The sequence below is a fragment of the Haliaeetus leucocephalus genome, unplaced genomic scaffold (genome assembly GCF_000737465.1).
Source record: "Haliaeetus leucocephalus isolate CR32 unplaced genomic scaffold, Haliaeetus_leucocephalus-4.0 Scaffold266, whole genome shotgun sequence".
NCBI lineage: Eukaryota > Metazoa > Chordata > Aves > Accipitriformes > Accipitridae > Haliaeetus > Haliaeetus leucocephalus.
Window position 1 is genome coordinate 58,020 of NW_010972702.1, and position 27,713 is coordinate 85,732.

Genomic DNA, 27,713 nt, shown 5'->3' on the forward strand with positions numbered 1-27,713 from the left:
AGTATAAATGCTATTAATTTTGCCATCCATAGGACTATAACATGTATGAGATTCTAATCACCCTCTCCTTTTTTCTTCTTAAACGGATACTTGCAAAGGCACTCTCATTTCAAATTTATTTCTTAACTATTAGTAAAACTAATATAATTATTATTCTAATCCTCCAAATAACACCACCATCTTCCTGCTTTCTCTCTATCTTGACTTAATAAGATCTACTTATCTAGAAACATTACAGTGAGCCCCTACTAGCAGCTTTTCAAATTGGGAAAGCTAAGGTAAAATCCTGATTTTTTGTTTGTTTGTTTAAAGTATTACATATTAACAATTCTCACCAATCTGCTTCTGCTTCCCAAAAATCTTCCAGAATGTGGATGATCAAGTGTCCCCGAGTAGCGAGTTGGAGAGGATGTTGTAAGCTTCCAAGGAGTTTCACGGGTGTCTCTTTCTCCAATTCCCCAGTCTCTACTGGAACTATTCAACACACTGGATTCCTGAAGAACAACATGCTTATCATACGCATCTTGTAACTCAAAATGAACTCAGTATCTGATCTGAATATTGAAAGTACAGGGAAGTGAAGGTACTAACAAATCTGCAAACCTTTCATGAGAAACCTCAAGGGATACCCAAGAAGAAATGAAACAGGCTTAAGAGAGAACCACTGCCAAAAGCAAAGATTTTTTTAAATTACTTTCTAGCAATTATCAGCTCCTTTTTCTGTCCTCTCATTTGATGGTGGACGATCAAAAGTTGAAGTGTAAGTCTTTTGAGGCATTACCCCAACTTAAGATACACCAGCAACAGGGCAGAATTAAGGACCTCACTTTCAAGTGTTAAGTAAAAAACCCACACATGTAGATAAAGTCTCCACAACAGCAAAAGTGGCTTTTTGGCCACTAAAGCAAGCCAGCTGTCTTGTCCTGGTCATCAGTTTTAATACAGGAAAGAGTGGGTGCAAAAGAGGAGGGGGGCGGAGGGCAGGGAAAGAAGAAAAATCCTGTTTTGGGCCTAGTAGCAAATAATTATTTTTACATAAGGAGCATGACCTGTTCTAGTAAAATAGAGGGGACAACAAATGTCAACCATGTCATCAAGTTATTGTTCCTTTAAAAAAAAATACCACACTACTGCAAATTACACAGTATCTTCTCTGAGTCTTAAACACTTCCCTTTTACCACTGCTTAAGTTTTTTATTTCTCTGCAGTCTATTCCAATAATCCATCATTGGATTATCATCATATTGGTAGGGAAGGCTTGGAAATTAGTCATTATTAATTCCAATTACATTTCATGCAAGCAGCAAAAATGCATTTCCATTTTTCACTACAAAATTGAAACTTTTGTGTCTCTAAGTTTCTTATAAATCACTAGCATTGAAGACCACCATAAAACAGTAAACAGCACTGGGTACAAAACCACTTTGGGCTTAAGAAATAACGTAAATAGTTTTAGTAGCCCATTTCAGGCACAATGCAAAGATACTGAATCCACAGCTTGACATGCATAACAAAGACTGTTTGGCAAAACAGCCCTGCAAATAAACACTGTTTGCCGCATTACTTCAGAACAAAGTGCTCAAATTATTTTAAGTCTGATGTCTGCAGGGCAATGACTGTAACTGTTCTTCTTGTGTTTTCTCTTCCAAGACACAAGAGCTCTAATCTTTACCGTGGCTACACAGGCAAGCTTCTAATAATGAAACTGGGAACTGTTTAACATGCAAATCTGTCTATCTTTAATAGAACCTAAGGCATGAGGTTCTACGCTACTACTTTCACTGAATTTCAATGAATAGATGATAATTAAGGAAAGACATCGCAATTTAATCTGCTCCACAGAATAATCGTTGAAATTAGTAGAATTAATAGAAATAACAGAAATCCAACCATTTTATTACAGCTAAGCAGGGTTTGTAAATGATTATTTATCCACCCTCTTTCTATGAGCTATTAATAAAACTACAGTAGTTTCTGTCACTATTTCTTCAAAGTTGTAGTATTAGGATTTAAAAAGCTGAAGAAATATTCATGTTCATCATTCTGACAAGCAAAATTAAACCTGAAAATAAAGTATCAGGCAGTAAGTTTTCTAGTATTTCAAAGTCTTAGTAAGATTCATCAGGTTTCGAAATTATTTCATCTATGGATACTCTCTGCCCCTGAGAGCAAGACTACATGACTTTAAGATAAAGGCAAAGCTCCCTTAGTTAATATGAGCCACACCTGCAGACGTTAACTGATCTTGAAATACTTGCCTTTCCTTTTTCTCCAGCTGTTAGACTCTGAAGATCTGAGAATTTAATCTCATTTTAAGTGTCTGGATCACCACAGTAAAGACCTTAATCCAAGAACAACCCACTCACACTAGCACAGCACTGAAAGCCAGTTCATGGAACTACACCATCTACCATTCTAATGCCAACACAGCTTTTGGTAGCTGTGACATCGCTGCACTGCACTCATTTCTTTGAAAGATGTCCCAAGACCAAAATAGAAAGAAAAAAAAGCAACATACTGGATATCAAAAAAGTGGCTTTAAGAGAAAGTAGACGACCAGGCATGATGTCAGGAAAGCTCAACCTAATTGCTATATCTGCAACTAAAAAAAGATCTCAGTTTGCTTTCTTCCTTCGGTTCAGCTTAGGACTATTTCATATCCTTTGTCACAACTTAACAATTAAAGCATTACACGAGGTATTCTATCTTTGGTGTCTGTTTTCAGTAGCAGAAAAACGTGATCGGGAAAACATTCAAAACAATTGTATACACCACACTTGACCCTATCACTCCATTAAAAAACAAAATCCAAACTTCCACTTCATTTCTCACAAAAAGGTTAACAATGCTGTATCATAAAGCAGAGGAAATTTTTTTTCTCCTACTGTTACACTAATTTGATTTTTGTATTGTGAGTCACCTAGAAACAATGCTACGTCACATACATCAGATTAATTTGCAATTAACCTGCTTGTTATGCCTCCTCAGATGAGCAGAGGCCACTACCCAGACTGATCTCAAAAGTGTATGACATACAAGAATTTGCACCTATATGGGGAAAAAAAAAAAAAAAAAAAAAAGGGAAGGGGAAAGAACAAATCCATCCGATAGAAACCTACCTACCTTTTTTTTTTTTTTTTTTTTTCCCCTTACAAAAAACCAAATACTGGAAGTTTGAATGCTCTGTATCCAGAAGTTTTTGAGTTAAGCCATAATCAAGTATGGTCTCTAGCTGCAGAAATGAATTTATGCTAAAAAGCCAAGTCTCCAAGTTCCCTTTCCTCTAAATACCCAAAGCACTACTGATAGTCATACATTTTTTCTTCTAAATGACAAATCTTTTAAATGATTTGGAACTGAAGTAGCTCTTAATATGTTAAGGTAGGCTTCTGAATGGATTAACAAAGCAAAAAGGCCTGCCCATTTCATTCCTATAAGACTGGACTTAAGCTTATTTCTTCTTGCCCCAGCCACTTGTAATCTTAACCTGCAAGCAATAATGGAATTTGATCCTAACAGCTCTGTAAGTACCAAAGGTTAGTCAAGAGAGGGAGCTTCCCTGTACTTTTATCACTAAGCACTTGTCTTGTGTAACAAGCTCTCAGACTACCTTCTATGAATTGGAGTGGAAAGAAGGGATACAACATCATCTTCTATACAATTATTTCCCCTCTGTTCTAACTGCAAAGTGTTATAAAGATCACTGCTCAGATTAGAAGCACCTTGCTCAACAGGAAATAGTCAAAAGATAATATATAGTGCAGTGAACACACTGCAGTTCATGTAATAAATGAAATAATGTACATAACTCTCTTGTGTTATAATTTCATAACAGCAGTAACACATCTAACTTCACAGCACCAGTTCAGCTCAAGACTGATCTTCTTATCAACAGCTTTCAGTGTGGTATGTAGGGTGTGTGAGTCCATAAACCCCTACAACTATCTGATTTGGTTTGGATCCTAACACTATCTGATTTGGTTTTACTGAGCAGCCAGCCAGTGAAGAATGTGCACTATATGAACTAATGAACACATGCATGCTAGATGTGGCAAATATAATGCATATACATGTAACTGTGCTAAAAATAATTAATGCTCTATTACTTGTAAAACTTTCTGGAAAAGGCATTATATAATACAATGTCCCAGACAGTTTGTCAGCAGGGACCAAATTCATAACCATTTTATCAAAAAATATGAACATTTAATCATGGAGTCAAGTTCTGCAATTTCGAAGACCACGATGGGCTTACATTTCTGGGCCCAAAATTGAGGTGAGAACTGCTGACAGTAGCAGAAAGAAAATAACAAGAGAATTGAGCCAAACAGCAATCTGTTGTGTCCAAGTGCCCAAAATAATTTCTGAAGCAGTTTAATCTCTACTTCCCATAACACTTTCAAAGTGAAAGTGCCTGCAGTGTGACTTCTTATTCTTGAGCATGGCTCCCTTCCGCCACAAAAGCAACTTGGTTAGTGTAAAATGTTGCATGTGAAACAGCAGAGCCTTTACCCCAGTCCTGTCTATCACACACAAAGGCTAGCTGTATTAACATACTGACATGACAGTATGATGTAAGCCTAAAGGTCCTCTTCTTACCTTCACAAAATGCAAAGTAGGTGCTGCAGAGCACTACAGCCTACTGTCAACTCTTAGAACCGCAACATATTCCTATACTTTTTGCATCATCCACCCATGAAGTGTAACACCCTATACATATCAAAATACAAACAAAATCCCCACCTCTCCTCAACAGAAAACCCCACTTACCCAGGATTAAAACTGCAGTGACTAGTGCCAAAACAGACCCATAGTATCAGGATGCCCTTCATTCACCTAACATCTGATTTTTAAAGGTGCAGCTACAAACAAAGCAGGTAAAGATGGCAAACCTAGAACTACCAGTTCACACTGCAGAATACTGTCATTGGCCTGGTTATTAAATCCTTGCATTTTAGAATTAATCTTGGGTTTTGTTCACAACCGTGGGGCTCTGGGTAGGACTTTTCCTTATATTTCCACGCCGTCCCCCCCCCCCCCCCTTTTTTTTTTTTTTGTTTGGGGTTTGGGCTTTTCTGGGTGGAAAACAGACATTAAATTAATTTATACTACACAGAAAGAGACAAAACACATTACCTGGTATCCAGATTCTAATCTCCGTGAAGATTCTCTTGCGCTATATGCACCAGCTAAACTGTTTCCAGTCAATGTTCTAGATCCTAGCGATGAGCTGGAGGCCTGAACAGATATCCTTCGAGGAATTCGTGAGGGTTTTGACTCCATTCTTTTTATCCTGCACAAGGACACACAGATCATTTTTTCTTTTAGAAGCAGGGACCTACATGCAGAACATGCACAAGTCATTCCGAGTACATCATAAACATGACTCGCACATACAAATATTTACACAGTGCTCTGGTCTGACTGTGCATCAGTAAGATGGGGAAATGAGTTCTTACCCTAGTTTTTATAACCTCTTCTTTAGATCTCCTCCCATTGCATGTTAGAAAACTAAAAAAAAAAAGCCCTTTTTGCTTTTTCTTATTATATTAGAATATATTATTGATATTATATTACAAGTGGGACTCCCTTAAGAACTCTGCACCTCTAGTATTAACACAAAATGAGCCAGGACTGAGGGAAAGAATCCTCAGATTTCCTAAATTCTTATTTTACTTGTTTGTTAATGAACTGCACCTCAACACTTGCAGAAACTACACTAATGTCCTGGTTTCAGCTGGGATAGAGTTAACTGTCTTCCTAGTAGCTGGTACAGTGCTATGTTTTGAGTTCAGTATGCAAAGAATGTTGATAACACTGATGTTTTCAGTTGTTGCAAAGTAATGTTTAGACTATAGTCAAGGATTTTTCAGCTTCTCATGCCCAGCCAGCGAGAAAGCTGGACGGGCACAAGAAGCTGGCACAGGACACAGCCAGGGCAGCTAACCCAAACTGGCCAACGGGGTATTCCATACCATGTGACGTCCCATCTAGTATAGGAACTGGGAAGGGGGGGCAGGGAATCGCCGCTCGGGGACTAGCTGGGTGTTGGTCGGCGGGTGGTGAGCAATTGCCCTGCGCATCATTTGCACATTCCAATCCTTTTATTACTACTGTTGTCATTTTATTAGTGTTATCATTATCATTATTAGTTTCTTCTTTTCTGTTCTATTAAACCGTTCTTATCTCAACCCATGAGTTTTACTTCCTTTTCCTGATTTTCTCCCCCATCCCACTGGGTGGGGGAAGTGAGTGAGCGGCTGCGTGGTGCTTAGTTGCTGGCTGGGGTTAAACCACGACAACTAAGACTTATTCTTCAGGGTCAAAACTATGGAACTTCGCCCTCCTGCGAAAAAAAAAAATACAGTTGCAGTCCACCCACCTCAAAGATATATTTAACTTCTCCAAAGACAACTCCCATGAAAATTAATTTATACAAAAGAGTACATGCTGGCTCACAGGTGTATATATAAATTTACCTTTGAGTCACTGGGTGTTTATTTGGTCTTTTGGTATTTCAAGGCATTTCAAAAGAAATGCTCATGCCTTTTCTGCATGAGAAGTGATCCTGCAGTCATTCCTGTCCTTGAAAGGATATCTTGACTTAACGTTGCTCAAAAGCTCCAGATAGCTAGCTAACTGGTTTGCTAACATTCACAGATTCTCCCTCCTCAGGATGGTAGAGACAGAATCAGACCACAAAAGGTAGATCTTAAATAAAAAATTTAAGAGAACTGCAGTATACTCAGTGGTGTGGTGTGGGAAGAGTAGCATGATAACTAACAACCCTAAAACAGATACCTGAAAACTCCACTGATACAAGGTGATTTGCAAAAGTGGTACAATCAGGGTTTTTTAACCACTTAATTCTGGCCTAACCTTTTCTGAGAACAGGAATAAGCTATATCAGAAAAAAAAAAATTATCAATCAGTAAAGTACATTTTTTTCCACACATCAGCCATGCTCATCAGTAACACGGTCTGTGAAAAGCTGCTGCATCAATCCTGACATACCTCATGTGGCTGCAGTTTCAAGTTGAGTTCACATACTCAGGACTTTTAGTCTTAGCTGAAAGTCATGCTGCATTACACATTCTACCTGGTACAAGCTACTTTGTACAGAACTCCATTGACCAAATAGTTGGACAGCTGAGGTTAATTTCCTTAATGGAAGGTTTTTTAACCACTGTTCTGGTGCACAGTCCGTTGCTAGCTTTACAACACAGGTCACAACATAAAGTAGCCTAAATGCTTAATCTTTCAAGTAGGGCTCTTTTTTTTTTTTTTTAAATTTGGAAAAAAAAAATTGTAACATAAAGCATACCAAATTTAAGTGAATGTTTACATTCATGTACAGAAGAGCTACTGGGTTGTATTACGGAGATGCACAGCAGCTTCTAAAGCATGCTTCAGACATTAGCAACCCATTTGCTTTTGCCAGAGACATCACCAGTTAAACAAGATCACTTCAGGAATCTGAAATTCTCACTTGTCTAACTTTGGATTAGGAACACGGAATCATGAATTTGTTACATTTCCCAGATCACATTTAAACCCCTAAGTAAGTATTGAGCAGTTGTATGGAATTCTCAAAGTTTTAAATACAGCTCTATCAATAAGAATGCTCTAAGCAGTGTTCCAAAGTACAGAACAACACTGTCAGTCATGGAAGCTTAAAAGAAATTCAGTAAGGACAAACCTAATAATCTAAGCTACACCACTTAGTGGATCATTTGTGCAATAAAATGTAACAATCGCATTTCTTTGTATTTGTAACATTAGATAAGACACTGTAAAGATGGTTAATTCAAGCTTTAGCGTAAGCTGCCATAATGTGCACTGCAAGTTTAGTACTTGTCTGAAGCTGCACTGAGTGTGAAAAAGTAACTGTTCAAGTTGCAAACTGTGAAGCTAAATTAATGTTATAGCAATACAGACTAGAGCGTATGCTGAATAGGACAGCTGTAGGTCTTGAAGAGATCTGACATCCAAAGGACTGTTTATCTACCTTTTACCCTGATACAAAATATAAGGGACAGACACACAGAACAATGGATCCAATTCTGTACTGTTAAGTACTTGACAAAGAGCACCAGCATTATCCCTTTTGTTAGGGATCATTCTGTTTCTGGATCACTTTGCTTCAGGTAGGTGTGGAACCAGATGAATTAAATAACATAGATAGAAGTCAGACACAGACATATGTAGAATACACAAAGGTTCTAAAAGAAGGGATGGAAGCTTCTACCGGTAGAAATTAATGTCCAGACGAACAGGGGGAACAGACAGAAGTGTAAGAAGTTATAAGAACTTCAAGACTAAATTAGAGATCATCTAATACTAATAAAATTGCTTATGCTCCATCCACAAAACAGACAAAAGAAGAGCATTCAGATCAGAAAGGACAGGGTGGAAGACTGTGGACACCAGAGCCAACTATCTCTAGAAGCTAAAATGGAGTCCAAGATTAGCAAATTGCTTCTACAAACATACATAAAAAGGCACAAAACTAATTTTCTCCTCCAGTGGTAGCCCCAAGAGGACAATGCTATCAATCAGCTTTATCTCGTAAATTAGAACAGGTTGTGATTTCAACCTGAATATGTCGGGATGATACTATCTATATAATATTTTCTTTCTCAAAGTAAAGAAATCTTGCAGAAAGTATACACAAAAAATGTGTTAAAACAAGATAAAGGCAGCACATTAGAAAATGCAAAATTTCATATGTCAGTTTATGCATATACATTATGATTAATTTCTTTAATACAACCATACATTTCTTCTGCAGTCCTGGCCTCAGCCAGCAAACAAGAAGGATCTGCTATAAAGATGAATCAGAGCTGTGTAACAACAGGCATTTGACAAGAGGAACCCTGCCTTGTTTGATACAGAGGTGGAAAGGTACTGAAGAAAAAGCCTTATGGTCTAGGCAAAGAACTTCTGCTCCAGGAAACTGCATTTTAACTCCGCTTTTCAACAAAGATTCAGTGCCATGAAGCATGTAATCCAGATTAATCATATTTTAGAAACCACTACACAAGAGGTCTTCAATTTCTGGGCATCCATCCATGTGCTTGGAATCCAACTTGCAGAAATCATGAAAGCACATATCTGCAACCAAAGTCAATGGTGCCATGACTTGAATATATTAGATAGATTAGCTACTAGGCATCTCAACTTTGGTAATCAGTACTAGTAAGAAGTCTTCTGGGGTTTTCGGGTGGTGGTTTTTTGGTGTTGGGGTTTTTTTGTTTGTTTGTTTTTGTCCAGAGTTCTTTGAAAACCATTTTAAGCATTGTACCTTGGAAGCTTGAGAAGCAACCATCTTCATAGTTGGCTTGAATACACACAGTACATATATAAGACACATGCTGATCATGGTAACACAATGAGGTGGTCAAGGTGAACGTGCTAAGCTATCACAGAACACAGGACAGAGCGAGACAGTAGTCTCACAATAAAAAAAAAAATCGTATTACTAAAGCCACAATAATACTTGTCTGCAAGGGGAATATCATGTTTTTAGAGGATATTTCAGAATGAGAATGGTTCCCCTTTACAGTATCAGTATCTTAAGCATTTTTTTGAATGAGCACAAAGACACTCAAATTAAAATCTCAAACATTTTGTTTACCCACACAGGAATGCAACAAATCTCAAGTGGTAATTAACATGCTGTAATGAGTTCTATAATGACAAAGTAGTCACCTCAATTTACACAGAAGGTAGTGAGGCCAAAAAAATACCTAAATGACTTATCTGAGGAATTAAAAAAAATTTCAAAAAAAAGAAGTCTAAGTTGTGTTGCAGTCTGAACTGATTTAAAAGCCTGTTGTTGCCACAAAGAAAAGGAACACCTTACTCAAATATGACCCCTGCTGTGTCCTTCGTTGAGCAACTTAAACACACGATCCTAGCAAAACACACTTCAGGCTTCTCCATCATTTTGACACTATTCATGCTGGTATCCAACAACAGAGAAATGAGAAAGGGAACAGCAGGGTGAGAAGCACTCTTGTCATCAAAACAACGTATTTCATCAGCTCATGCCATGTTACACAACTTAGCCATCAAAACCTCATGGAAAAATCGGGAAACAACTCTTGTGTCTCCTGGAATAAGGAATATATATGATGCCTCTCAAGACTTGGTAAGAAACCAAGTTCTGGAATCAAACTTTAAAGTTGTACCTGGGAAACAGATGACAAGCTTTTAATGGCAGGTGGGAGCTGAACAGCCTACTTTGAGTATACAGCTCAAATGTCCTGCCCTTCTTGATTTGTCATCCCTCCAACCACATTACAAAAGATCAACTAGACCTAACATAGCCACAGATAGAGGTAACAAGAGATGAAAGATCCAAGAGGTCTTTGCGGGAAAGCAGTGCAATCTCAAAAGGCAAAAATAACACAAAGAGCAAATATTTCAAATAAAAACTTCTCACTCCTCCTCTCTTCTGCCCTGACCCCCTACTGCTGAGAAATGAGAGGCAGTTTGAGATAGTCATGTATGTCTACCAGTATGGGAAGCCTTTACTAGCTTCTATGTTTTCTACTAACAGCTTAAAGCACTCTTGTACCCTCAACCAGGGCGAAGCACACGCTTCACTCCCAGCTCCCAAGTTCAAGTTTTCTACCTCGGAACTAGGTGGTGACACTTCCACCTAACTCTTGAGCTTTTGTGTCTACAGGTTTTTGTATGGTTCGGTATACAACTGTTCACGAGACTTTCTCCCGAGCAACTTGTGATCACGTGCCTTCTCCGGTGTTTACTCACAATCACGTCTTTACGACAAACAAGATGGAGTTCAGGGACAATTCTCTCAGTCTGCGCAATTCTTTATTCGGGGTATTTTCTCAACCTTCAATCGAGGAAGGCTGACAAAAAAACCCAGCAGCCTCTCGGGAGTCCCGCGAACAAGAAAAACGTTTACGAATGCCGATCCTCTGCCTACGCTGCAGCGGCTGGTGCCATGACGCTGGGCTGTGCCCCCAGACCGGAGCCAGCAGGCCCCAGGCAGCGGGTGCTCGGCAGAGCCGCTGAAGAGGGCACTTACCCTCCTCGCCAGGCTCCAAGGGAGAGGCCCGGCCGGCCCGGCTTCGGACGGCCGCACCCCTGCTGCGCCCGCGCTCCCGGCCAAGGCCGAACTGGGGCCGGCGCCAGGCTGAAGGGCAGCGCCGATCGCCCTGCCCCGACCCCGCAGGGCAGAGGCTCCTCGGAGGGAGGAAAGGAATGGGGTGGGGGGACAGAGGGCACAGCTCCGCTGCCAGAGAAGGCGCGGAGGCCTGCGGCCGTCCGAGCTGCTTCGCAGAGAGGAGGGCGGAGGAGCCAGGCGCCAGCCCCGAGACAAAATGGTTCCCCCCAGCCCTGGCGCGGAGCCGCCGGCCCCGGCGGCGCACGCCACCGCTAGCTGGGCCGTACAGGGACATCTTCCCCTCCTCGGCACCGTAAGCGGCCTGTACTCACTCTCGCGGCACAACCCTCACGCCGCAGACATTCAGGGGCTGAGGATCCACCGGAGGGGCCAAGTCGGGCCGGGCCCACGGGCTGCCACGCCAAGGCGGCCGCCTCTCCCTGCAACACAATGGCGACAGCCCGGACCCGCACGACTGTCGATCACCGCCCACGCCCCACCCATGCCCAGCTCTCGCGAGAACTGCGGCGGGGGTTGCCGGGGTGGGGGGGAGCCGAGGCGGCGGTTAGGGCTGGTCACTTCGGCCGTTGGAGATTAAAATTACAGTGCTCCGCAAAAGGAAGGCGATCTGAAAAATCCTCACATTGAAGACAGAATTCCTTTTCTTTTTGTGGGGAAACGCCCCGAAAGCCACGGTTTGAATTGACTTTCAAGTTCAGCGTTCAGCCTTAAAACTGCAAGCAGAGGTGTTGAGTTTTCTCCCTGTGCTGCACGCTCTCTCTAGTTTCAGTATGGTTTTGTAAATAAATCCCCTGTGTCTCTTGAACAGCCACACGCCGTCTGTGTTCGATTTCGGGTCCCTGAAGGACATGGTGGGATGGGGGTATTGGAGAAAGCCACCTCAACTGCAAAGCAATGGCAATGCCATTCATTGTAATTGTATTCAGACTACAGTTTTGTACTCTTGGAAGTACTAGACGTTGGCGGATATTTCTCCTTGAGGGGAAGATTTTGCACGGCTTACGAAATCGGGAGGTAATCTTACCAAATTCTGAAAATGCCAAGCCTTCACAAAATCTCTGTCAATCCTAAACCGCTGATGGTTTACAGAGTCCCTGCCCACCGCAGAGTGTGGCAGAGATCTCACGCTATTGTGTTTTCTGAACCAGGCTCTGAAGACGACATGGTGTGTTATTACTAAGGAGTCCAGGCTTCTATCGCTGCAGTCAAAAGTCTCAGTATTTTACTGATCCAATATCCATCTGTCATCAGTCTACATACAGCAGGGCTTTCCTGAATCTCAATGTCACAGCGAGTGCCCTAGATTGCATTGTTGCAAGTCAGAAAAAGGGGTGCACAATAGTAGCTGACTGGCCATTCTTTAAGGCAGGAAAAAAGAAAGAAAAACAACAACAACAAAAAAAAACCCAACCCAAAACCAGAAAACACAACCAGCCACCCTGGCACAGGCCTACAACACATACAAATTCAATGTGTGCATGCCTAATAGCTCTGACAGATCTGGGACACATGTAAGACCAGCTAGGCTGGTTAGAAACTAGCCAGGTGGCATCTCTAAATTATGGGACAGTCCTATGTTTAGCAATATCCTTGATTCTGTTTCCCATTCATGCTTTTAAATGTGTTTTTCCATGTGTTTGGATTGTGATGGGTTTTGTACACTGGTTCTCTTCCATAGAGAAATGGTGGGCAAAGTACTAGTGAATTGGAGATGAGGACAAAGGGCTGGGAAGAGCTGTAAACAGAGTGAGAAGTAATTGAACAAAAACTGGTAGGAGAGAAAGGCTGCTGGTTTTTTGCTGATGGGCATGTTGCCTTTCACCAGCATGCCCAAAGCAATGCTTACTGGACTTGGAAAAATCTTGTCTATAGAAGCCAGAAGCAGGCTGCTGCCCCTGCCAATAACATTTATTTGGCGTATCCGTCTCCAGGGAAAGAGGACAGCTGGGAATGGACTTCATGAATCATTCCAGCAGTAGTGGCTGCCCTTTTTCCTGGTTAGCAAACAAGAACATTTATAGAGTTAGATCTACATTAAATTAAATCCTTAAAGGAGGCATTCTGTCTTTTAGTCATGCACAAATGAACTGTAATTCACAGATCAAGTAAAACGACTGTGTGAATGTAGAGGACAGAGCATACAGCCCTCCTGCAGCCAGAACAGAGCATAGTCACCACTAGGCAAGTCCATTATGCTTTTCTTTTTAAAAGCAAGTTAAAAGGTAAGTAGGGTAAACTCTACCCAATACAAAACTTCAGAGCTCTTCAACTCAGTCTCACTATCATCAGAAGAGGATTTACTGGGGGTGCTAAGAAAGATGTTCTACCATTCACTACAATAGCCCTGTCCAGTTCAATGCACAATTTGTATTACTTGAGGGTTGATGCAATCCCCTCTTATTAGCAACCGATGAGCCATTTGTTGGCCATACTCTTGTCACAACTTTATTCCTCTTCTTAGAATAAAAAAAATTACACTATCACCTGAGCTCATAGGCTTGCATTTTTTTTAATCTGCATAATGGATCAAAGATCTACCCTGTAATATTGCAACACTGCATAAGTAAATTAGTTTAATTGCAAATATACAAAATTGGGAAAGGTTAAGATACAATGATCACCACGTTTGACAAAGACTTCTCTACATTGTGAATCGCTGCTAAAATGGCACCATCTAATGAGCCTGGAATACAGTTTGGGTTTTGTCTTAAGGAAAATGTCAAAATGTTGGGTGTTAGTGGCTGAAATCACAAAAGCCTGTGTAATAATGTGCTTGTAAATGGCAAAGCAGGAGGTTTAGAGTACAATCAGCTTCATCATGTCCTTTAACCATATCAAGAATATGGAAATAGGCAGGTTCAAGTCAGGTAATTATTAACAGATTTACTACCCCTAACTGTCCTTTCTTACATCCTCTCACAAAAGCTGTTTTTCCACAAATGACTGAACTTTTCATAGAGTCTGTCCTTAACTTCAGTAGATCATACTCTGAAATTTTAAGATGGTCTGAAATTGGTGTTGTCTAGTTGTCTAGTTTCAATCTACCCATGTTAGTAAGTCATTCTTAAGTCAAATTCACTTCTAATAACTATCTGGAGATAGACACTTTCCAAAGAGTTTTCATAACATTTCTGACCAGAATGCAAGATTTTTATTAGGGAGCACTGATTTTTTTTGTTTTTTTTTAATGCAGTTTAGATTGCATCTTGTATATTCATTTGTTATGAAGGAATTTCTATTGCTTAACCCAGGCTAGAGCAGTGGAAATTACTCCTTTGATGATGAAAATGTCATTGCTTATTGTTATTTAGGAAGAAATTTTTGCTGCTGAAAACCTAAGAAAACTTTGATAGCCTTAAGATATCTTTCTATGTGCCTGAGTTATAAGAATTAAATAACTGCACAAAACCAACACAAGTATATACATGAACACATGGGGCTGAAAAAGTTTTTGAACACGAATAATAGCAATGTAAGATTTTATTGAAATCTATCTGAGCTCTGTCACTGAGGATAGTATGTAGTGGGGAGTACAGTATGTTTTACTACTGTGTTGATGAGAATGGACTGGGATCCAGGAACAAAATAATTATTGTTATTGTGTTATTATGACTAATTTAGTGTTAAAGCAGAGAAGGAAGTGGGAGGAGCAAAGCATCAGGAATTCTTAGTTGCATGTACACACAACAAGGGGATCATTATGCTTTTCCTGTAATTGAAATATAGGCAGTAGTGTTGTCTCTCTCTCTCTCCCCCCACCTCAAAACAACTACTTTATTTATTTATTTATTTATTTAGTTTCCTTAATTTATATTATGTCCATCATTTTTATGGCTAGGAACAAAAGACTGTTCATGCCTTTTTTTCTGAGAATGCGCTATAGGCAAGTTACCTGAAGCAGGCTTCTGTGTTCATCTAATTTGAATGAACTCAGGGGAATCTCAGACAGCACACGATGCTTCTAGCCACGGACTCCTGAGTGCAGTGTGCCGTCCCAGTAAGCAGGTCCAGCCTTTCCTTCTGCACTCTCCTACTCTTTGTGCGCTGAATCACACTAAGCTGTTCTGACCTCCATATAGATGTTCTCATTTATTTTTATGTCTCCCAATGGAACGGGCTGCCCATAGCATACTGCTATTACATGCCAACTTTCAGGATTTGCTTTTTGCCGGTACTTTATGTGAGGTCAACATAATTTGCCTGTATTTGGCAGCAGAAAAAAATGGTTTCATACTAGACAACCCTAAAATATTTTGATACTTTATAACATGTCTATTTTCTGCACTCATCACTCTTTGAGAGAGTGCTCAGCTTTGCTATTCCTTTCCACAATCCCACACTCTTCCTCATCAGAGCCCAAAGCTGCAGGGTGTTGCATGACTGTTAAAAGAAAGATCAGGGAGAGGGAGCAGGGCAGGGGGTGCATTGGAAAGGACATTTATAAATAAGAGACATGGGTGTTAATACTTACGGTGACTAATGAATGGGAAATACTAAGGGGCGGCATACCTGTGCAATTGCATTCCACATTGCCTGTCATGACTGGTAAAGCCCAGTATGCTTTGCATGTAAGCAGAGCTATACTTTCATCTGTTTCTAAAAATGACCATGACTGAAATAAAAATGCAATGTGTGTCCTATCCCTGGCGCAATTAGGCATACTGCAGGGCTTACCTGATAGTTTTGAACAAAACCAGGATCCAGCATATATTCCCACATGGATACTGTAATAAAGGACTTAGTACCATGGGCTATCAGAGCCCATGATGGGCACTAGCTTCTAGGTAAGGATATGGTTTTACAAAGAGGAGTGCTGCTAGTCTGTATTAGCATTATCTCTGGATCTGATGTTACACAGGGTTAGATAGCTCTGTCCCACCACTTGCAAGCTTTTAATCCTTTCCATTTAAGTGGAGTTCCAAGGATAGAAATGTAGGAGTTGGCTCTACAGCTATTATCATTCCTTTATATTAATGGTGTTCCAACTTTACTATTCCTAATAGTTCATCACTCTTTTAATCTCCTAAGTATGTGAAGGAAGCAGGGCTGTTATTGTCTCTGTCTTTACCTAAAAACCAGTGTGATTATGAAGCAAAAAAGTTAGCTTGCTGATCTTGCACTTCTTCCAGCATTATCCCAATGCAGAGAACACACAAGGAATTTCTACACTAATTCCAGTAGACAAACACTTGTAAATACTGCGGTCATGTTTCCAATGCTGTTGTCCATTTATGTTCTGCACCTTTTTTTGAGAGAGTAAAATGCATATGAGTGTGAATGATGAGAAAGAAGAATTCCTACAAAATGAATATTAGGTTGCTGACACAATGTAGTCAATTACTTTTTTAAATGTGCTAAACACAAGTCTTCAAGGGCATATGTAAGACTAGATAATTTACCAAATAATTTTCTTATTGATTTAGTGTTCATAAAATGTTACCTGTCAGCTCTATAATATGACTCCACACATATTGTCTCCTCATTTGAAAAAAAAAAAAAAAAGAATATAGCCTTGCTGCTTACTCCAAAGATGATTTGGAGTGTCGCAAATAGAATGGAAAATCCCTTCTGAAATAACAAGTACAGCAAAATCACAGGGGAAAAAAGATTACTCCAATCTTAGCTGGAATCAATTTTTTTTTAAGACTCTATAACTTAGAACCAAAAATTTAAAAGTCATCTTGAAATGTGTCGAAAACTCCTGATACACACACACATAAATATATATATATGTGCACACACACTTATAAGAGTACATATACACACATTACAAGCAACGTCTTCTCACTCTCCATTTTATACAGTGATGGGATGTTCTTGGAGATTTGTCCTTGAAATAAGTATGGATCTTGCTAAGAAGTGAGCAGGCTCAATCTGAAATAAGGAGGATCTAGTTCTGGGAGAGTAGTCATGAAAAAGGAATTTGCATGCAGTGAAGCCAAGGGGTCAAGGTTGAACTGAACTGCACTCCCTTGTTAGAACATAAGAATAGCCATATTAGGCTGATGAAAGGTCCAGTCAGTGTGGTATCTCATCTCAAATAATGGCTGGGAGACACATCTAGCAAAGTGTGTAAGAACAGGGCAAAGCACACTGTGAAACTTTCCTCTGTTTGACCAACCCCAGATATCAGCAATTTGGACACAACACCCATGTCCTTTGATGGATCATAATTTTACTTAATTGTTTTTTGGATTTTTTTTTTATATTTTTGTACATCCTGTAGTAATAATTCCAGAATTTAGCTTTGTGCTGTGCAAAAAACCCGATCCTCTTGTTGTTTGTTTAGAACTTGCTATGTTATAATTTAATTTGATACTTCCTAATGCTTGCAGTAAGAGAAACAGCAAGTAATTGTTTCCTTTTTAAGTTCTGACTTTATAGATGCCTATCATCTCAACTTTAAGTTTTGGCTTTTCTGATTTACAAGATTCTATGTGAAATACAATATTCTACAGGATATTTCAGCACAGCAAGTTGAAAACACCAAGCTGTGGAACATTCTCATGACATGGTGAACGCAGAATTCCAGCTAATTTTGCTCAGGTCCATGTCTAGGAATATTTAGCTGCTGAAGTGGAATTTAATTTTGTACATCTGGCAGTAGGACTCAGAAAAGCAAAAACAAAATAAAAAAAGCAGCTAACCTCTTTTGTGTCCGTCTGTAGGTAACTGTTTTTTCCTCTGGTGTTTTGTAGGCACTTGCTGTTCCGCGACTAAGTAGCTAAAGACATTGCTACAGATCTCCAAAGTCTCTTTGCATGCACAAAATAGGCATCTTTAAGTCGTCTAATGATGGAGATTTGATAGCATAACTAGCACCCAGACAATACAGTCAGCATAGAGCACATTAGCAATTTAGTTCAGGTGAAGGGAGAGGTAGCGATCTCTGCTGCTTACAAAATAGCCAAAGGATTAGCTAACTTTATTACTGCTATGCAGGTGCCCCTAAATAAGTGTGATTCTTCCTGCCTGGAAGGACTGAACATGAAATCAGAATCTACAGTTAGTGATATATGGCTTTTTCATTTAAGGCAAGCTTGTGTGAAATTTGGCAAGTCTGAAACAAATTAATTAGATTATTTCTTCCTAATGCTGTATCTAAACCCATTGGGTGTCTCATATGCAGTGCCTTACATAAAAAGGGATTCATTTTTTATCATACTGCCTTGATCCAGAAAAGGTGAATTTATATGCATTAATTTCTGTTCCAGTTATTTTAGTACATCTAGCCCTTATCCAGATGCATAAAGGAAGTGGCAGCTGTTAATACCCTTCCCTTCTTTCGTTTTATACACAATCTTAAAGATCATTTTTTGTCCTCTCCTGCATGCCAGAACAGGTGTGTGATCCAGAGGGGTTCTAAAAGCTTTGGCCTAGTGCCTGAGCTGTTGTGGGCAGGGGAGAGGGATAGGAGGGTTATCCAGGATGCACTGTTGCAGGTGACATACCATGTTCCCACCCTAAAGGTACCATTTTCTTGGGGGTTTTGGCCAAAGTCTTAGGAGCAATACACAGTTCTTACTGAATACAGGGCCTATTTCTCTTATTGTGTTCCATTTAGAGGTCACATGACAGTGAGTCAGAGGGCTATGTTCTTCATCCTGGAAATCAGGACCTAATATTCAGGAATAATATAATGCAGGCTTCTCCTATTTCACATGGTCCTGGTTTAACCCCGGTGGGCAGCTCAGCCCCATCCAGCCACTCGCTCACCCCCCCCCAGTGGGATGGCGGAGGGAATCAGAAGAGTAAAAGTGAGAAATCTCACGGGCTGAGATAAAGACAGTTTAATAGGTAAAGCAAAAGCCGTGCACGCAAGCAAGGCAAACCAAGGAATTCATTCCCCGCTTCCCACGGGCAGGCAGGTGTTCAGCCATCTCCAGGAAAGCAGGGCTCTATCACGCCTAACGGTGACTTGGGAAGACAAATGTCTTCACTTTGTACATCCCCCCCTTCCTTCTTCTTGCCCCAGCTGTATATGCTGAGCATGACATCATATGGTATGGAATATCCCTTGGGTCAGTCGGGGTCAGCTGTCCCAGCTGTGTCCCCTCCCAACTGCTTGTGCACCCCCAGCCTCCTCACTGGTGGGGTAGAGTGAGGAGCAGAAAAAGCCTCAGCTCTGTGCAAGCACTGCTCAGCAGTAACAAAAACTTCCCTGTATTATCAACACTGTTTTCAGCACAAATTCAAACATAGCCCTATACTAGCTACTAGGAGGGAAATTAACTCTATCCCCACCCAAACCAGCACACACATGCATCTTAACTTTATAACCTGTTTTTTAGGAAAAGAACTTGTTTTTAGGGCTCCATAAGAAGAAGTATGACCAGCAGGTCGAGGGAGGTGATTCTCCCCCTCTACTCTGCTCTCATGAGACCCCACCTGCAGTACTGCATCCAGCTCTGGGGCCCCCAACATAAGAAGGACATGGACCTGCTCAAGCAGGTCCAGAGGAGGGCCATGAAGCTGACCAGAGGGCTGGACCACCTCTCCTATGAAGACAGGCTGAGAGAGTTGGGATTGTTCAGCCTGGAGAAGAGAAGGCTCTGGGCAGACCTTATAGCAGCCTTCCAGTACCTAAAGGGGACCTACAGGAAAGCTGGAGAGGGACTTTTTACAAGGGTATGTAGTGAGAGGACAAGGGGTAATGGCTTTGAACTGAAAGAGGGCAGATTTAGATTAGATGTAAGGAAGAATTTCTTCACTGTGAGGGTGGTGAGGCATTGGAACAGGTTGCCCAGAGAGGCTGAGGATGCCCCATCCCTGGAAGTGTTCAAGGTCAGGTTGGATGGGGCTTTGAGCAACCTGGTCTAGTGGAAGGTGTCCCTGCCCATGGCAGGGGGGGTAGAAGTAGATAATCCTTAAAGTCCCCTTCCAACCTAAACCATTCTATGATTCTATGAAAATAAGAATGTCTTTGTCTCTCCTAGCTTCATGAAATTTATTTCTGTTTCTTTCTTCATTTTAAATGTCAAATACAATATAAAAGGCTTCTATTTAGATGTTTTGCACATTTTTTGGTTTTGTAAATAATAAATTGGTTTTGTCCAACCTCTATAGCCTGAATAACAAATATATAACATCATGTTCATAAGATAGAAGAAAAATTAGATCTTACATTTTAAATCATATTCTTAATATAGTTATTTAGCACTTCTTAACCTTTTCATTATTAGAGCTTAAGACTACTAACAAATCTGTTGCTTCCTAAAGTCAGAGGAGGGTTTGGCCACAGGCTGTGAAAATATGAAATTATCACAGCTAGAAATATCTGCTTTCTTTGTAAATGTTTGTTGGGGAGATGGCAACTAAAGTGTTAGTGAAACGATCACGTTTTTCAAACCACTGTTCAAATTATTCTTATTGTTAACATAAAAACTGTTAGTGTTTTGACTGTTGATTTAGCTGTACTTGGCAGAAAGTCATAGAAAGAAAATGCATAGCAGACTATTAGCATTTCCACTTCTCATTAAAGATGTAAAGAATAAAAAAAATAATCTAAAAATACAACCAATAACATTTTACTCCTAAAACAATGAAATGTGAGAGAAAAGGCTTTTACAATGGGAGCAGCTCTTACACACTGAATAGCAGCTGGTAGAGGCCTATTTAGGAGACTTTTGTGTGAATACTATGCTGAACAAAATGTGGAATTTAAGCTGTTGTTAAATGCAGATAAAGGTCAGAGATCACGATCTCCAGAAACGATCACTTGCAATATTTCTAACTTCCTTTATGCACAGGAGGGATGTGCAATCCAAAAAACTAGACAAATCACTGCAAAATAAGGTTTTCCTGGCAACCGGGAGGAATTTTCTGCTCCTAACAAAGACCAGCATACAAATGGGTTTGAAATTCAGACACAGACAACTGTTGGAAAAGAACTGCAGAATAGTATTTGTCTTGCATCAGCTGGCTGCTAGGGAAACGATATAATCAGTCATTTTTTTCTAGGAAGTTTCCCCTTCATTGCTGGAGCTCTTTCTGAGTTCATACTTAGAATTTGTAAACTTCATTTTTAGTTATAACCATTTATAGATGTAAATAATGTTACAGAAACTGTAGTTCATACATATTAACAGACCTGTCCCATTTACTTTTATTATAAAAATGTGTGTAAACATTCCTACCCACGGTGTTGTAGAAATGGAATAGCACTGATAGTATATTTATCATATTATCTATTAAAAAATGAACATATGTATTCTGTTTTGCATGATTTTTTTAGTTTATTTTTCATATAACCTCCTATGAACCACCAGAATGTTCTGGTTTTGACCTGTGCAGATATTGACATCTTATCATGCTCTTCACATTCTAGTAAAAACTAATACTGCATCTAGTATCTGCTAGTGGACTGATTACTGATATATTGGAATTGGTCCTGCAGACTTCGCTCAAATAAATAAGCTTTATATACACAACTGACAATTTAATATTAAACTTATATTTACAGATATTACTGACATCCTCTATAAGACAGCCTGTGATATTCATATTTAGATCTCTAGCCTGATTATCAAGTAACTGCCTGTATAGGGTCTGTGTGGCAAGGTTTTGCTAGCAGGGGGGCTACAGGAGTGGCTTCTAGGAGAAGCTGCTAAAATGTCTGACAGAACCAGTGCCAGCTGGCTCCAAGATGGACCCGCCGCTGGCCAAGGCCAAGCCCATCAGCAACGGTGGTAGTGCCTCTGGGAGAACAGATTTAAGAAGGGAAAGAAAAGTTGCTGTGGCACAGCAACTGCAGCTAGAGAGAGGAGTGAGACCATGTAAGAGAGCCAGCCCTGCAGACCCCAGGTCAGTGAAGAAGGAGGGGGAGGAGATGCTCCAGGCACCAGAGCAGAGATTCCTCTGCAGCCCATGGGGAAGACCATGGTGAGGCAGGCTGTCCCCCTGCAGCCCATGGAGGTCCATGGTGGAGCAGATATCCACCTGCAGCCCGGGGAGGACCCCAGGCCGGAGCAGGGGGATGCCCAAAGGAGGCTGTGACCCCGTGGGAAGCCCGCACTAGAGCAGGTTTTCTGGCAGGACCTGTGGGTCTGTGGAGAGAGGAGCCCACGCTGGAGTAGGTTTGCTGGCAAGACTTGGGGGACCCACGCTGGAGCTGTCTGTGCCTGAAAGACTGCAGCCCATGGGAGAGACCCACGCTGGAGCAGTTCATGAAGGACTGTCTCCCGTGGGAGGGACCCCACGCTGGAGCAGGGGAAGAGTGAGGAGTCCTGCCCCTGAAGAGGAGGAAGGAGTGGCAGAGACAACATGTGATGAACTGACTGCAACCTCTATTCCCCATCCCCCTGTGCTGCTGGAGGGGAGGAGGTAGAGGATTCAGGAGTGAAGCTGTGCCTGGGAAGAAGGGAGGGGTGGGGGGATGGTGTTTTAAGATTTAGTTTTATTTCTCATTACCCTACTCTGGTTTGATTGGCAATAAATTAAGTTAATTTTCCCCAAGTTAAGTCTGTTTTGCCCATGACGGTAATTGGTGAGTGATCTCTCCCTGTCCTTACCTTGACTCACGAGCCCTTTGTTGTATTTTCTCTCCCCTGTCCAGCTGAGGAGGGGGAGTGATAGAGCGGCTTTGGTGGGCACCTTGCGTCCAGTCAGGGTCAACCCACCACACTGCCCTTATATGCTAGGTAGGTTATGGAATTTCTCACAAACCATAAAGGTTAGTATACTCATAATTCTTTGTAATGTTAGAGGTTAAGAGTAGCAAAATATAAAGTTGTATTGATACAGAGATATTGGCTATACTCGCAGTGTGTTCATAAGTTTGCAATAAGACCTTGGGCTTTGACACCATTGCCACATGCTAAAAAGTATGTTTTATAATTTATTGAAAACATACTGGTTTTCTCCAGAAACAATTTTGGGATAGCTGTTTTAACCAGTTTGGAAATGTAGCCTTGTTTTTACTCACGGATTACCTTGAGATCTTGCCACTCTACCAGACTAACTACAATAATTTTTTTATCTTGCAAAGACTGAGAAGTCTACAGTTAGGTTGCTTGTGGATTTGCAACAAAAACAAAACCAAGGATTCCAAGCCATCTTAAATGTTTTCAAAGAAGCATTTATCCAAAGAAAGTCAAACTGCATAGGAATAACTTGTGATTGTGATCGTAATTTAAATAAATTTTTAAAGGGAAAACGTAAATAAGAAGAACCTTATGCATGGGCATGCACGGAAATGCTTGCAAACAGTTATGCTCATATTTCTTGCCTGTAGAGGACCCAGTAAATGTATAATTTAGTACATGAGACCAATTACATCTGTGGGTAGCAAAATTAACATAGCTTATTTTGGGTTTCAGGGAAGACAGAATTGCTCATGTAAGCTGTTTCAGAGTAGATATGGTTTAGTACAGGGCTGTTTGTTATACCCTTTTTTCATCTATGTTATAGCAAGTTAGAATTCTGTTTCATGTTCCCCTTCAGATGAAGCTCTCTGCACCTGCAACATAATGGGCTTTGACATGAATCAATATAGGCAGAAGGAAAGATAATTTTTATTCCCCAAAAGGCCAGTTTTCTCCCAGTGGAGCTTTTCTGGTTTTAAGGCAGCTAACACAATTAGCAAACTAGAAATTCATGCTCCTCTGCTGGGTTTTCCTTTGGAGTCATTTTCAAGACTGGGTGGGGAAGCAGTGGATGATGCTAACATACTTTTGCCCTAGAACAGATAGAAAGAGCAGTTCATGGTAACTGATGCAGTTTTGCTGATCTACCAACTTCCATTTTTACCTGACATGACACTCCTACAATTCACAGAAGCTTTCTCCTAGATATTCAATCTCACTACTGGGTCATATACTTTCTGGAAGCTTTCAAACATTTGCCCACATCAAGATCCTTGCAACTTCTTTGACTGAAATATATTTTGGTATACTGAGATTCAATGTGTTCAGAACTGATATTCAGGTACATCAGGCTTTTGTCCTGGATTTAACTTTGGCAAATCTTTCAGCAATGCAAACTTGAATTCTATTACCAATACACACTGAAAAGTGTTCACTTGTTGCATGAAAACTCGAAATATGTTTCCTTTGATCACATCTCCATGCAACGATCATTTGCTTGCATGGTCTTAGTGTTGTTCCCCTCAACTTTATCTTTCTACATACATAACTCGATCCAATGAATTACAGTTTGTTTCATTAGTGAACGAAGAATTCAGCCTGCTGCTTTTAATAGTTTTGAGACTGAATATCAGTGATCTTGAATAGAGTGAGGATTGTTCGCTACTGAAATTTCTTTCAGAGCTAGATGTGAATTTGCAATAAGCTTATTTCAATAGCTATCTTACCTCAGTAAATATGTATGTATTGAGTGGGAACCGAACAAGATTTAAGCATAAAATTGAGAACTAACTATTGTTGTAATCAGGTCTGAGGCCACATCCCTCTCACTCACTACACTCGTTATAATGTCTTTTGTAGCTTGTACTGTTATTTCTAAATGAAGTTAACAGAATTCTCAAACGATACAAAATCTGCAAACATAACTCAATGTTTTATGTCCTTCCCTGTATCCACCTAAGAACAAATCTAAAAACCAATAAAAATGTTATTGCAAAATGTTGCTTAATTTATCTTTTTTTCCGGAGGCTCAATTTCTGTCGTGGTTTAACCCCAGCCAGCAATTAAGCACCACGCAGCTGCTCACTCACTCACCCCCACCCAGTGGAATGGGGGAGAGAATTGGAAGGAAAAAGGTGAAACTCAGGGATTGAGATAAGAACAGTTTAATAGGACAGAAAGGAAGAAAATAGTAATGATAATAATAACAATAATAAAATGACTGGAACATACAAAACAAGCGATGCACAATGCAATTGCTCACCACTTGCCGACTGACGCCTAGTTAGTTCCCGAGCAGCGATCCCCCCTCAGGTCAACTCCCCCCAGTTTATATACTGGGCATGATGTCGCACGGTATGGAATATCCCTTTGGCCAGTTTGGGTCAGCTGTCTCGGCTGTGTCCCCTCCCAACTCCTTGTGTCCCTCCAGCCTTCTTGCTGGCTGGGCATGAGAAGCTGAGAAATCCTTGACTTACTACAAACACTATTTAGCAACAACTGAAAACATCAGTGTGTTATCCACATTATTCTCATACTAAATCCAAAACACAACACTATAGCAGCTACTAGAAAGAAAATTAACCCTATCCCAGCCAAAACCAGGACAATTTCAAACGACAGAAGCCATAAAAAATCTACTTGCCAAACTATTGGCTACTAGCATCTCATTTCTTCTGCACCATCATAGCACATTCAAAATCCCACTTGGAGTGCATTTGATTGTGGTGGTGTGATTGACCTACTTGCTTATGAGTACCACTAAACATCATCTTTCATGCATGTGATTTTTCTTCTATTTTGCACCTTGATTAAATACAGAATCTCAAAATAGTTTTGGAAACAAATTTATACAAGCTAGTATTTGCTTAATGCAGTGTCAAAAGCTTGAAAAGAGATTAAACTGACACCATCCTGTAGCTATGGATGTGCTGAACTGCATTCACCAAATAGGACTGCAGTTTTGTTTTGCAGAAACCTTATGACTGACTATAAAAGTAGCTTAGGTGCTACAGTGTATATTTATTTTTTTATATAGATATGCATATTTCTGCTGAGCTTTTGAAGTAACATATGCTAATGCAAGGTACAAGGTCCTATGCAAACCTACAGAATAATTTACTGACTTCTCAAACTAGCTGAATCACTTTTAAACCGGAATGTAAGTGGTTTTCACCTTTTTGGAGCAAAGACTTAAAAGGAAGAAAAAAAATAAAAGAGGGCTGCATAGGAGAAAACACTCTGAATGTGAAAAAGGCAGACACTTTAAAGCACATCTGAATCAAAAAACCAGACCATTGCCAGAGTTATTATAATTAAATACCGATCGATTTATAATACTGGTGTAATGTATTGCTTGTTACATGTAAGCAGTAGTATAGATACACGAAAGCAAGAGCTGTAGTAGCTGGGAATAAGAGTGAGTTCTATGGCTACATGAAGTTACAGCAACAGTCACTTTGACATTGCAGCTCACATCCCATTTTAAAGTTTCTCAAGACTACAGCTGTGGTTGTGGTCTTGATGCTAGGAGTGGGAGATGTGCAATGTATCGAGTTAGGACTTATCCACAGGAACAAGCTCTTGGAGCTAAAAGAGATCCTGCTTGTTTGCTGAGCTATGTGCACCCTGGCAGAGGGCCCAGTCTCGGACCATGGTAAATATTAGATGATGTACCCTAATTTAAGCTTCTTCCCTTTCCATGTAAGCCAAATTAACCTCAGGTTTGCTATGGGTAAGGAGCACTCATGGGTAGTTAGGGTTGCTCAGCTGATAGGCAGTTAAATTCCAGTAATTGGAGCTTCCATCTTCTTCCAGGTGTCCTTAGGGTGTAGCTCAACGGTACCACAGACTGTTCTGTACTAGCATTGGCAGGGTCCTTTCCTCCTATCTAGCCACAGGCCTGTTCAAAGGCACTAGTACTTGTGCAACCTAGTGATGTTCTGGTTCGAGGACCAGATCTGGCCATAAGCTTTTTACTATTTACTGTGTTAACTGGCTATCCTTAGGCTGGTTCCATGGGCAGCTGAGCTCATCTAGTGGCTCATGACTATCAAAAGGCAATCTCATTGCCTTTCCATGTGCCCATCCTTGCTTATCCCTTTTCCTGCTTCTCCTTAGCTCCTGACTCTCCACTAGTGGATATTCAGAGATCGTACCCTTCCTTTATACTGATTCTCCTCTGTGATTCTTATGTGTGTGAATTTATATCACTAAACTGCTGAAAAAAAAATCTATGTTGGCAGGGGTGGGATTGTTCTGTATTGCTTTAATTGGAGTCCAAATAAAGTTACAGTACAAGTTAAGGGCAAAAGTAAATAGATAAGAGTTGGGAGGAAGATGTAGGCTGAATGGTGTCTCCCTTTTTTCTCTGTAGTTACCTATTAAATCAGCCTAAGTGTCTAATAAAAACACAGCCTTAAACTCATTTCTGCATTTTAGGCAATAATTCAAAAGGCTCAGTGATTAAGTAGTTGTTACAGATGCATGCACAACCAAATCCAACAGGTGTTAAAACTCAGATTTATTCTTCAATAAAAAGTTAGTTAGAAGTCCAGTAACATTTTATAAAACCACAGGCTCAATGATGTAAAGAGAATTAATACTACACGGCCAACTTAAGAATCCCCAAGATTTAAAGTGATGGCTCCAAAACGTGCATATTACTCACCTAAAAGCTGAGGGCTCTCTCCCTCAAGGAGTTACCTCGGGCAGTGACCCCAACCCAAGCAGGAGTCCCCAGCTGCAGACCTGCTGCTCCAAGGAGGACTGACTCCAACATGTCCTCCGGTGGGACCCCGTTTATACCTCTGTCGAATCTGACCGGTGGTCATTTAATCCCTATTGGCCAAGAAGGTCACATCAGTGTACCTGGCACATCTCGATTGGCCAGTTCAAATTTCAGCCTGCCGCCTGCCTCTAGGGTTTAGGGGTTTTTTTTCCTTCCCCTTCTCTCTGCCTGGAGAAGTTTTGTT

The 27,713-nt window shown here is 40.5% G+C and overlaps 1 protein-coding gene across 11 annotated transcripts in view; it reads right to left on the reverse strand.

The window, feature by feature from the left end:
• The window catches only part of MARCH7 (membrane-associated ring finger (C3HC4) 7, E3 ubiquitin protein ligase), a 28,807-nt gene extending 17,193 nt beyond the window's left edge, over positions 1 to 11,614 (reverse strand). For 10 of the 11 annotated variants that reach the window (XR_774477.1, XR_774476.1, XR_774478.1 and 7 more), the window contains exons 1-3: positions 11,470 to 11,614; positions 5,137 to 5,293; positions 336 to 494 (exon numbers count right to left, since the gene is read on the reverse strand). Coding sequence is in view for 8 of the 11 variants with exons in the window: in XM_010569256.1 (XP_010567558.1) it covers positions 336 to 494; positions 5,137 to 5,283 (306 nt within the window). In the remaining 3 variants the exon portion in view is untranslated. Of the gene's footprint in view, positions 1 to 335; positions 495 to 5,136; positions 5,311 to 11,469 lie in introns of those variants that run through there. The other variant, XM_010569253.1, reaches the window with a different exon arrangement.
• Between the last annotated feature and the right edge of the window lie 16,099 nt (positions 11,615 to 27,713).